Source organism: Synchiropus splendidus, chromosome 7 (genome assembly GCF_027744825.2).
Source record: "Synchiropus splendidus isolate RoL2022-P1 chromosome 7, RoL_Sspl_1.0, whole genome shotgun sequence".
Lineage (NCBI taxonomy): Eukaryota > Metazoa > Chordata > Actinopteri > Syngnathiformes > Callionymidae > Synchiropus > Synchiropus splendidus.
Genome location: NC_071340.1, coordinates 11,029,701 through 11,041,726, shown reverse-complemented (window position 1 = coordinate 11,041,726; position 12,026 = coordinate 11,029,701). Strand labels below are relative to the sequence as shown.

Below are 12,026 nucleotides of genomic sequence, written 5' to 3'. Positions count from 1 at the left end.
CGTAGTTGTTATTGGCTCGGCTACATGCTAGCTCCACTGAAAAGCGAGCTTCGCTGAACCAACGGGAAGAAAAACATTTGTGCGATGAGTTTTTGCTGTGTTGGAAAAAAGACACTGCTTGCAAACAGTAAGATGTTTTAATCATTCTCTGCTCTATGGCATAATAATGGCTTAACTGCAGCTCACAGCGTTCATTCAGAAGCTGTTATTTGTGCAAATGTGTGTTACTGTTTACCTCACCTTTTCGTGTGTCATATGCATAGTATTCCAGAAAGGCTGACTTGTATCCACTTAACACGTCAAGCCGACTCGCGTCACCCCTCTGAGGCGTTTGCCTGAATGAGATCGAAGGTCACAAAGCACCATTGACAACAAAAAACTTATTATGAGCGCCATCACCACTGTTGACAGCAGTTGTACTCAATGATGTAATTTCTCCTTGACCTCTTAGCTCTCAATAAGAGTAAAGACATTCATCCATAACACGCTTTTCTCTCCACAGGTTGGACAACATGGTTGTTAATCTCTGCCTGCCGCATTTCCAAACCGCTGTAAGCACCAACAAGGTACATTTGTAGAGGTAGATTTATGTGTGAAATCATTGTGACACGTCTTCTAATCGTATCACAAATGAAAATGTCAAGTACTGTGATTGTCAGCTGCTCACCAAGTTTATGGATGAAAATAGTTAACATAAGATTAGTTAGTAATAAGGCATTTCCCATCACAAGTGAAGTTAAACTTCAATAAATACAATTCAAGATGTTTGTAAATTCAAAGTTAGAAGTTTGCGAAATGGCTCCATCCCATTGCAACCGACCACAAATGTTGATCACCAAAGCATTTAAAGCAGCTTGGACAACCTGTTTGTCAATAAATAGTGTTATCGTGACAAAACATCACTGCATTTCAAGCACAAACCTCCGACTGAGCGGCTGATGGAGGAGCGCAGTCACTGTGTGGAGATGCTGTCTTCCCCCCTCAGTTCATGTGTCCTTGGAAGTAAAAGCTGCGAGAGAGACTTTCTGCAGCTGTGCTGTCTTATCAATCCATGTTTTTTAGGAATGGCACATACATGTTCCTTCATCTCACATATAAAGATACCATACATGGTCCCTTCACCCATCATCCTCCCTTGACCTCTGAACTCACTTATTTTCACCACTTTTGCTCCCCACATTGTCACTCTACCTTGCCTTTCATTTACACAAATGCATTTTATCATCTCTGTCTCAAAGCACTTGTCAGTCCTGCCAAAGAATTTTCAAAGAAATAAAGCTGGCCTTGTTTAATAATCCTGGACCCATCACTAGTCAAGATGCCGTCTGAACCGAACTGTCCAATCTTGGTCTTTTATGTTATACCAGTTTGTTTGTGCAGAAGCCTCTTTATTAAGCATTCAGCATGTTGGTTCAAACTGTGGCGTCACCGTTTGCTCCCCATGTAAATCCTGCCTCAATAGACATGAGGCACCCAAACGTTCTTGAGTCCAGAAGGAAAAACGAAGGTCGATACAAACATGGAGTGGTGGTCTCGAGGTTGCGCTCATGGAAGACCAGTATGTTTTTAAGGCATGTTATCATTATTTAAATGGAACATCAGTCAACAACACTGAGAATCATATTTCACTAACTCGGTTCCATTTCTTTTTTATTGGCATTCACGTGTCTTATGAGAGCATTATTGAATTACAATTTGTTTTTTTCACTCCCACTAAAAAGAGTTCTGACACAGACAGGAAAGGTGTACGTCGGAACAGCTCGAAGGTGATAGTGGAGGACGAACCTGTGGAAATAAAAAAGCAGCAGGACTAGATGGTGTGTGGGTGACTGAATCACAGCTGACCTTGTTATGTTCTTTTTATTCCTGCTGTGTCATGTGATCTCGACTGCGTTCTTGTTCCAGTCCAAATACCAAAGATGTCTCTTCATTTCCGTTACAAGGATTTCTCCTCTACATCACTGATCCCCCTCACATGCTTCTCTCATTGGCATTTCTTTTTTACCTGCCAGTTTAATCTGAGAATTTGAGGTCCTTCAACTGTACTACCCTTTACGTAAAATTGTATTTCAATGCAATTACGATGCAGTATTATATAAAGGGTGTCTGTACTCTATTGTGGAAGAAAAGGTCTTTGACAGACATTAAAATACTTTAGATGTTTTTGTCATTGAAATAAGGTTAGAGAGCTTACTTTAAATTAATCCGTCTCTTTGGCATCATCGCTGCTTTATGTAACTTTCTTTCTCAGCAATGTTTTGCAGATTTTACCGATGTAAAATCCTCATAGCACCATGCTTCCATCACAATACTAATCTATGGTGATGGTGTATTTTGCTTTCTTCTTGTGTCCATCACTGCCTGATAGTGTTCTGCTGCACAACATCTGTTTTTCTTGTGAATTATTTGGTTGACACCAGCTTTTAAAAACAAAGTCCTGCTCCTGAATGTGTGATGTGTGTGCTCCGCAGCTCTGTGCAGATGGATATGATGTTACGAACCTTGTGTCAGCTGACCCAGCTCTTCGGAGGAGGGGCTTCAAGCTGGAGTACTTCCTGCGTCCACCTGTTCAGGTGAGATCGCGCTGCTCTGTCTCTGTACGGATTCTGTACGCAGTGCTTCTTAACCACAGGGCTGGGGCCTACGGTAGGGCTGCGAGCGCCTTGTAGAGGGCCCCTAAAGGTTTTTTGGTCTTACACCTTTGGGCCGTGAGGGCCGCGAGACGCTCAGTTTTAATACATTAGTCACGTATGGTGGCATTAGTGAGTCACTGCATTGACTTGACTTGACAGCTGAAAAACTCTGATAGTTAACAACTATGGAGAAGTTCTTGAAAAGAAAAGTGTTGGCGCCACCAAGGGTAAAAACTGTTCATGAAAACACCTTTTGAAGCAGTTTTGAAATGGCGATACTTTCATTTACACTTCATTTATATCTTCTTTGGAGTATAAATAAAATATATTTTTTTTATTTTACGATATTTGACATGGTTTTATTATATTTATTTTATTCAGAATTTTATTCAGTTTTTCCGATTTTCTCAACAGTTTGCATGAAGGTTATTTTTTTCCTTTTTTTCTTTTGTACATTTGATGAACATGACTGGCACCTGGTTCTGCTGCTGGTTGGACTTTTCGATGACAAATAACTTCGGGGTGAAAACGGTTCATTTATACAGCTTTGATGTCAATAAAAGATGTGACTGTGTCACGATTGAAGCTCAGAACATTGCCGAGCTCCAGCCAACAACGGGGCATTAAACCCTGGAGTGCACGCTTGAGCCAGGTGTTGAGACCGAGCACCTCCCCTGTAACACGCGACCATCGTCCAGTGTGGAGACACGAAAGGTTTAACACTAGCTTTGAAATGGGTTTTTAAGCCATGTGCTCCAGTTACCTTTCTACGGCACAGACAGCACCACTGCACACAGTGCGGCTTATGTATGAACAAGATCTGTTTTCCTTTAAATTTAGTGGGTGCAGCTAATATTGTGGTGCGCTCTATAGTCCGGATATTACAGCACTAATTTTAATATGTTCATCTTCATCTGACAGGTCACTCTGAAATTTGGTTTCCAAGTGGAGCTGTTTCGGGTGGATGTGGAACTCTGGCCATGGGGCATGGATCAAGGACAGGCGTGTAAAAGACTGGAAATCAGCACCAGTTCTGATCCATTATCTGCTCACGCATCTTCTTGCGGGCAGGGTGAGCAAAAACAGCAAATCCAGAAGACGTTGCTGAGGCCCAGTGATCAGAGGACAGAGAAACACGTGAATAAATCCGGCAAGCCTCACCACTGGAGTCATCAAGCACGAATGTGGGGTAAAGAAGCTGTGGATGAGCTTCAGAAAGAGAAAAAACATATGAATTCAAGCTGTGATCTGAATAGTGAGCCGGAGTTTAAACTTGTCGGACGCTGCGAACTTAGAGATGAAACGGACGTCAGTTTCTCACGTTCCCCTTTCTGTCCCCGCCTGCCGTTCCTCGACCCTCCCCCGCCACAGCGCCCAAGCTGTCGTAAAGAAGAGCTCTGGAGTCGTGGCCTCCCTTCGCTAGGTTCGGTCTCACAGCTTCGAGTGGCGATACCATACGGGGGAGCCGCCTCTGCTTTGGGACTGAAGAGCCTAGCAGTCTGGGGACAACCTGCTCGGTGCTGCCCTCAAGAGGAGGTGGAGAAGATTAAGAACATACACAAAGCCAGTGAGAGACGGTCAAGACCACCTTCCTTTCCTCCGCAGACCAAACGGCCAGAGAAGAACACAACCATTCCAAGGTATAGATGAACACGTGCGGTTGTTCCTTCTCTCAATGCTGAACTTATTGTTTTATTTCCAGTAATAGTTCAGTCCCTGAAGAGTTCCTCGACCCGCTAACACAAGAGATAATGACACTGCCGATGATGCTGCCAAGCGGTGTGTCCGTCGACAACTCAACTTTGGAAGAATATCAGAAGAGGGAGGCCACGTGGGGTCGACCTCGGAATGATCCCTTCACTGGGGTCCTGTTCACATCCGCCTCTCAACCTCTTCCGAATCCGCAGCTAAAAAGCCGCATTGACCGTTTCCTCCTCCACGAAGGCGTCTCGGGTCGAGACGGGATGCTGGGCCGAACTGGAAACGGCATGAATCCCTCACGACTCGTCACTGGAGGAGAGGCTCAGAACCCTACAGAGAAAAACTCGCAGACCTCAGAGGGCGTAGAAGAACCTGCAAGATCTTTGTCCCTCAGTGAAACTCATGATTCCCAGCTTTCTGACAGTACTCATCTATCCCAGCTTTCTAAAGGGACCAAACGAAATCGCACTCCAGAGTTAGAGCTGGCAACTGATGAGCAGCTTCTACCTCAAACTAAGTTTATGAAAATGGATCCGGACTCAGGTGGGATTCAGCACAAACCCTTCTCTGTTTTACTCTTTCAATGATATCTACATCTGACTCTTCCAGATCCAAGCTGCTCTTCTCACGAACAGCGTTTGTCGGCGAGCCTGGATGAGGCGCTGTGCTCTGTTCTAAGAGGCCGACCTTCTTTTACGACAGACCTACCCAAACAGGCTTGTCCAGAACCCTTGTCAAAGCAGAACTCCCCAATGGGCCAGACACCCTGCTCCTCAAACACAGCCGGTATGTTGTTTTGTGTTGTCTTATCGCCATGGAACAAAGGGTGTCCAGTAGGCATGCTCCGATCGATCGCTCACTGATCATGATCGGCCGATTTCAGCGTGATCGGTGAATTTTATCGTTCATTTTTTCTCATGGACACAGAAAGTCTCAACCTTTTGCTGCCAAATTCATTGTCAATCCATGTGATTGGTATTGGTTATCGGCAGCAAAAGCAGCATCCCTAGAGTCCAGTCTAATCTTCATTAGTGAGCGCGGACTGAACACACATGACCATCAAACGTCACTTGCTTGACAAGTGATGGAAGTACGTGACCTCTACTTTAGTGTCCTGCGATTGTCCGTCTCTACTTGAGCAAACACCTCTACTCATGATATCGGGGGTGTTGGGTAGGGCTCAATGAAGGTCTTTCAGATCATCCCTTTGTAAAGGTGTTCCTGGACAAGGCTAAATTGTGAAGAGCTGGGAGAGGCCTGTGACCTTCAATGCAGATTGATTTGTTTCTGAGGGTTGGTGACAAGTGCTATGAGGACAAAAAAAAATTCTCTCAAAGTAAGGCTCATGTGTGGCACCATTCTGCTGCCTTGGTCTACTCAGGGTTACTGAAGAGGAGGTTGCTGGGAGGAGCAGAGTGATGAACTCTTTACCCTCAGCTGAGTCTTTCTCCAAGAAGTCTCAGTCCCTCCCTACAGTGTATGACTCGCTGTCACGTGGGCTATGAGTCTACTCAATGTGGAGCTGCTCCTTCTCTGTTTTCCCCAGTAGTTTTTTACCCCGTGTTGCTGCTTGTTTGTCTGATTCTAAAGGTTTCCCAAGGCATCGAAACCGTTCTAACACCCTTGCTTTTGTTTAGGTGAGAAGATGTGTGCGACATGTTTCAGCGCGGTCTCGCTCTACTCCAAACCTTCATCACCGGTTTACAGACTCGTCTGTGGCCACCTGCTCTGTCGCTCCTGCTTGCACCAGGAACTAACCTCCGCTTCCAATCAAGTTTCCTGCCGTAGCTGCAGAAGTCAAACGCCCCGCAACAACGTCACGCGTGTTCATCACTGACGCAACTCAGAGATCAGTGGCTGTTCACGTGTCGCAGGCTTGTCATCATATTTGCTGGTCATTCATGTGATTGTATTCATGCATTTTCAGAAATAAATGTTAAAAAGTCAGACCCCCTCGTGTGACCTTTTTTTAAGCTGTCTTTTTCTTTTTTAAGGCAAGGACAAAACAGGATTGCATATTAAAAAGCAAAATGATATTGCATTCCCTTTACACTAATTTGTCCTCTATATTTCAATTTATTTTTGGCTCCTCTGACTGTTGTCAGTGTTTGGTGAGTTTGACTCCCCTGTCCTGTGGGAGGAGTTTTTTCCTTGTATTGTTCACAAGACACCGTGTGCTGTCAGGGAAAGAGTAGAAACACTCGCTCATTATTGTGAAAAGCCAATTGAGGTGCTACAACTATTTGGTAGTCATGGAAACACCTTGGTGTTACTCTATTGAGGAGCCAGTGGAGGCTCCTGTGGGCTTCTTTGCTTCAGCTGCTGCCCCTGTGACCTAACTCATACAGAGGAGTTGTGTTATTGTCTTCGTCGTGGTGTTTATTTTCTGCTTTCCAGATGCAACTACGGAAAAGAAGATGGCGGATCCGATGAATTGAAGACAATATGAAATCATGAGTGGGAGATGGTCTCCTCCTCTTGGATTCATGGCTCTGCTTATCCACTGTGTGGCCACGAAACAGACCTCCAAAGCTGTCGTAATGATAATGAGATTTTATCAAACTGTTCTGATGAGTTAAAGCTGATTTCCCCATATAATCATTCTTGTCTTGAGGTCTACTATGTTGTATCTGTCTTGTCCTGCGTCTGACACGTGTCAGCGTCAGCTCTTCCACCACACACGCAGTGGACACTTTACAGACGTACAGAATGTCCTTGTACATGTATAAGTTATTCTTCGCTCTAAACCCTAAATATGTTCAAGCAGTGCACGACAGAAAGGAAAGAAAAGTTGATGTCTCACCAGGGTCGGGGGGGGGGGGTTGGTCAAGTCCATGATTGTACACAGATCGGTTTATTTGTCAGTTGCCGTGACAACACCACGTTAAATCAGGGTCATGATCCTGTATCCGCTCAGAAAGAGGAGCTGCTGGGTGCATGTAAAGTAGAACCAGGTTTCATGTTCGAATGTGGTCCAGCCAGAACATTGATTCTTGCTGGATGAATATTACAGTGTTAGGCAATGATATTCAAAGATTATAAATTAAAGTCTGTATTTATGTAAGGTGTGTTTATTTTATGAGGTACGTGAACAACATACAGGATATGTATATATTTTCTTAAATTCTAGCTACTATGTTGCCAAAATAGGTTGCGCCTTATGAATACATTTTCTCTCCATTCCATGTTATTGGGAATATTTTCAATACGCAAAATGATTTATACCAGTAAGCAATAGCTTCTGGTCTTCATATATTTGCCCAAATCTTAGTTGATTTATCTTTCTTTCTTCCTTGTCTTTATTTGTCAGTCATTTATTAAAACGAAGTATGGATTCTAGAGAATGGAGTGTTGATCCAGTGTCTTATGCCCTATGTTAAAATAGATGGTTGAAGCTTAGAGAAACTGCCTGCAGCATTCACAGGTTAATGTGGCTCCCTTTCCAATTCACATACAGTGGTACCTCGGTTCTCGACCACAATCCGTTCCAGACGGCCGTTCGAGAAGCGATTTGTTTGAAATCTGAATCGAGTGTAGTAGTGTAGGAGTGAATGTAGAGTGTCTGCTGCAGGTGCGCTGTTCCTCTATGTGTGTGGCCGCTGCATGTGGGAGGGGTTGCCGAGTGAGTGACGTCTCTCCAGAAGTGAAGAGGTGCCCGGTGCGTGTCCAGCTCTGAATGTGCGCTTCTGTGCAGTTTGGCTGTGACAAAGTCATAAACCAAGTAACGCTCTGTCCCAGACTCGCCTCATCCCTGTCCCAGCTCCAGCCCACAACAGGACATCAAACCCTGGAGTGAGCGCTCCAGCCTCGGAGGTGTGGAGAGCGAGCACCTCCCCTGTGACACTCTACCACGGTCCAGTGTGGAGACAGGAAAGGTTTTATACCTCAATATGAAGAGAAAACAGTCAGTAAATGTAGCTAACGGGACACGTCTGCATACAGAGGCTGCGTTATACACAATAACAAAGTGCGTCGTGGGTCAGCTGGTCGGTCCGGCAACGTTAGGGTTTTTCCAGCTTTTTTCGGGGGCGTTCGAGTTCTGAATTTTCGTTCGAAATCAGAAGCAAAAATTCTCGAAATTTTTGTTTGAATTCCCAGCCGTTCGAATTCCGAAACGTTCGAAAACCGAGGCACCACTGTATAATGAGCATTTTTGCCAAGCCCACCAAGTGCGAGAAAAAATGAATATTAAAGTTTTCTAGCAGACTCTTGGGTTTGGTTTTATCAGCTGGAAAAAACAAAAAAAGAACTTTTTTTTTCAAAATGCCAATAGATAGGTTTAAAAACTGAAAGGATAAAATGCAAATTTTCCATCATTTCTAGCGCCACCTAGAGAACCTCTTATTCTACAGTGTTTCCCCAGTAGACAAAGCTTTATTTCCACCTCTTTGTTGAAGCTTCAAACTTGAATGCTTCTGATCGAATTAAGGCTCCTCTGATGCTCTTTCACTCCACTTATTGTTTGTCTCTTCATCAGCGTCACCACTGCTAATGTGGAAGAGTGGACTCCGAGCATGCAGCAGGTCTCTGAGCAAAATAACGTAGATGATCTTTCATTTGCGCAAAAATGCTAATCTTGTTTGTCTCATTAGAAGTGGATAATGTCTGTGCCATTGAGGTTGTCAGGGTTCTGCTGATGATGATAAGATTAGTAGTGATGACATGAGACGTGTGTCGTTTAGCAGGTGTTTTGGGATTCAAATCCAGATCGACCACAAACCAAAATGAAGTACTTCTGAGTACGACTGACTTCACTGACTCACGCAAGCAGGGCAGCTCAATAGGCAAGTATCACATCCTTGATGAAGAAGTTGGCACTGCAACTCAACGTGGCACAAGTAGTGAGAGCAGTCTGTAGTACTCCTGACCTGGGATGACAAGACCCGGGTCCTTAAGAACCTGATGGCAAACACAGCATAACATCTGCTTGGCAGCGGAAATTCACGTCCTCTTCTAACACAAACATTCAAAATCTATTCACAAGCAAGTTGTTAAGTTTTCTACTTCAAAACATAAGTATACTTCAAGTGAGAGTTAGTGAAGCAGGCCTGCTCTCACATGCTTGCTCTACACGATGCCTCCAGTGAATCGGTACTTCAAATACGTTCAGCATCTTTGGGTCTGTATCTAGTCAGCCACTAGAATTATTCATTTATTCAACACTTACTAAACCTGTTCACACATTCAACTGAAGATGTGTGAAAAGAACAGCCCGACTACCAAATTTTGAAGATCATCTCCTTAGTAAAAACAAGTAGTAAACACAAAAATAAATAGGTAATAAATCAGGAAAGTAATACAAAATAATAATGTACTTTTTTTTTGCAAATGAATACTCACACACTTTCATGTGTACATTAAACTCAGCAACAAAACAGTTGGTTTTCATGAGAATAAAGCAATCGTCCTCAAACCGTCTTCTCCTCCTCCCTGATCTTTCTAAACATGGTTTATACAGACGCGCGCCGCTGGCGCGTGATCGCCGTTGCGCAGCCTTCAGGCGAGCGCTGACGTCACAGCAGAAGTGTCGGTCCGATGTCGGGTCAGTTCCAGCCGCTTATAAGTGAGGAAGAGGAGCGGGACCCCTTCACACGCTCTCAGCCTGCAGCCATGTCGCTCTCGATGTTGCTCCTGTGCGTCTGCGGACTCCTGGTGGTCTCCTCCGCCTGCTACATCCAGAACTGTCCCCGGGGGGGCAAGCGGGGGCTGGTGGAGGAGTCCGGACTCAGACAGGTGAGAACCTCATCCCCATGTTGCATTTATTTAATTTTTTTAAACGAGTGAGTTTTGTCATTTCATTTCATTTTTATCCCAATAATTTATTTGTCATAAATGAATTAAACATCAATAAAGGTTTTGATTCGTTTTAAATTCATTTGAAAATAATGTAATCATTGTTTTATTATTTTCACAGAAATAATGAATGATTAATTACATATTAGAATGTTTAATGGGTGAAACTAAGAATATATTATTAATTACATTCAAAAACTAGATTTTTATATTGCTATTTTCCACTTCAGTACATTGTACTTTATGAACAAAATAATATCTTCTTGCTGATTAATGTATGAAAAGGTTACATTTATCCCAGTCGATATACTCCATTGTCAGTATTTTCAGGCTCAGTATGGCATTCCGTCATCACAAAATGTTGGCATATTCATAGCAGTTGCTCACCTAATTCCAATTCATAAAAAAATGTAAAAGTTTATTACGCCATGGCGAGGGATAAACTGCAGTTTAAAAAGTGTTTAATATTAAATACATATAATTTATAAACATGCTATACAAACATACAAAAGAGAAATCCCATAAAAATATTTGCAAAGTAATATTAATTTTGCTCTTTATGTTTTCCATGTTCATATTCCAGCCTATACTCATGTCTGAACTATTATTATGACTCTGAATCCACTTAAACCTCTGCTCACTAAAACATTTTGATATTGATATTGTGTCTCCAGTGCATGTCCTGTGGGCAGGGGGACCGGGGCCGCTGCTTTGGCCCCAGCATTTGCTGCACAGAGGGCCTCGGCTGCCAGCTTGGCACCCCAGAAACAAGTCACTGTGTGGAGGAGAACTATTTAATGACCCCCTGCCAGACAGGCGGGCGGCCATGCGGCTCTGCAGGGGGGCGCTGCGCAGGATCGAGACTCTGCTGCAACTCAGGTGGGACTGATGTGCTTGTAGGCAAGTGTGTGAGGTCTAAATGGGCGTCGCTGTGCTGCAGAGAGCTGTGCTGTGGACTCCACTTGCTCAGGGGAGCCGGACGCCTTGGATCATGTCCGTGGGTCAGCCGGGAGCTCACCTGGAGAGCTGCTGCTGCGTCTCCTCCACGTCGCATCCAGAGTCCAGACCGAGTACTGACGGTGTGTCCGGGTTCATTTCGTGCCTTCATGTCGCCCCCCTGCTCCAACTGTGGGCCTTTTGAAAACAAAATAAAGCTGAGTTTCATTTTAAAGTGCATCTTTCCTCTGTGTCAAAAAATTGCATTCAACCATCTGTATTCATGAGCTCTTCTGCCAGCCTTCCTAATTCAAATATTTAAAAAAAAATGAGTCTGCAGTTGTGACTCCACCACCAGTCAGTCAGACCACACTGCCCTCTGTCGACAGACCCCAGTCACTGCTGAGGAAATAAATACAAGAACTGGGTGAAACCAAAACAAAAGGACACACCTGAGAGGACTTGTTTGTTTTGAGAGGAGATAGTTGCTGGTGACACTTCAAGCCAGTCAAGTCAAACTCCTCGCTTTGTTAACACTGTAGACAAGCTTTTGCTTTGCTGTTTCAACATGTCTAATTGGCAACAGCCACAGAGGGGATTAAACATTTCTTTGGTGTCAACCAGATTTTTATTTGACAGCAGTTTGTTTAGGCTTCAGCCAGGTTAAGACTTTAGACCTCAATCTTAATTAATGTGGGTGCATAGCCCACGGCGAACATATGCCAGCACATGTCCATGTGGTTTGTCATATTTAGATCTCACACACAACCGCTTGTCTTTAGAACAACTTTACTCTCTCAAGCCTTTGTCTTTCATTCTGTCTGTTAACTTGAGGATTTAAACGCATCAGCAGGGCTTTGCTTTTGGTCCTTTATGCAGTTCCTCCTGTCTTCCTGTTTTCCACTTTCCACTCTGGTGTACTTTAGTCCGACGATGTCCTTCATGGTCACTCGCAATGAAAAG

General features: G+C 43.9%; 2 protein-coding genes across 3 annotated transcripts; both read left to right on the top strand.

The window, feature by feature from the left end:
• The first annotated feature begins 5 nt into the window (after window positions 1-5).
• Window positions 6-6,255, top strand: ubox5 (U-box domain containing 5). 2 transcript variants are annotated; one of them, XM_053871136.1, is made up of 8 exons: window positions 63-127; window positions 503-566; window positions 1,722-1,817; window positions 2,472-2,573; window positions 3,555-4,273; window positions 4,336-4,877; window positions 4,944-5,120; window positions 5,972-6,255. In XM_053871136.1, the coding sequence occupies exons 3-8, from the start codon at window positions 1,815-1,817 to the stop codon at window positions 6,169-6,171; spliced, it is 1,743 nt and encodes a 580-aa protein (XP_053727111.1). In that variant the 5' UTR covers window positions 63-127; window positions 503-566; window positions 1,722-1,814; the 3' UTR covers window positions 6,172-6,255. The 2 variants fall into 2 exon arrangements, with proteins under 2 accessions (XP_053727110.1, XP_053727111.1); XM_053871135.1 differs by lacking the exon at window positions 1,722-1,817 and having other exon boundaries at window positions 6-127.
• Window positions 6,256-9,938: 3,683 nt separating this feature from the next.
• Window positions 9,939-11,278, top strand: avp (arginine vasopressin). The gene is made up of 3 exons (XM_053870560.1): window positions 9,939-10,067; window positions 10,802-11,006; window positions 11,068-11,278. Exons 1-3 carry the CDS (start codon window positions 9,945-9,947, stop codon window positions 11,202-11,204), a joined length of 465 nt encoding a protein of 154 aa, XP_053726535.1. The 5' UTR covers window positions 9,939-9,944; the 3' UTR covers window positions 11,205-11,278.
• Window positions 11,279-12,026: the final 748 nt, after the last annotated feature.

Excerpts from the sequence above, each read along its gene's own strand:
- ubox5 (XM_053871135.1), top strand. The coding sequence starts at position 513 with ATGGTTGTTAATCTCTGCCTGCCGCATTTCCAAACCGCTGTAAGCACC. Across the intron at positions 567-2,471 it reads CCGCTGTAAGCACCAACAAG|CTCTGTGCAGATGGATATGA; the intron begins GTACATTTGTAG and ends TGTGCTCCGCAG. Across the intron at positions 5,121-5,971 it reads CTGCTCCTCAAACACAGCCG|GTGAGAAGATGTGTGCGACA; the intron begins GTATGTTGTTTT and ends GCTTTTGTTTAG.
- avp (XM_053870560.1), top strand. The coding sequence starts at position 9,945 with ATGTCGCTCTCGATGTTGCTCCTGTGCGTCTGCGGACTCCTGGTGGTC. Across the intron at positions 10,068-10,801 it reads AGGAGTCCGGACTCAGACAG|TGCATGTCCTGTGGGCAGGG; the intron begins GTGAGAACCTCA and ends TTGTGTCTCCAG. Across the intron at positions 11,007-11,067 it reads GAGACTCTGCTGCAACTCAG|AGAGCTGTGCTGTGGACTCC; the intron begins GTGGGACTGATG and ends GCTGTGCTGCAG.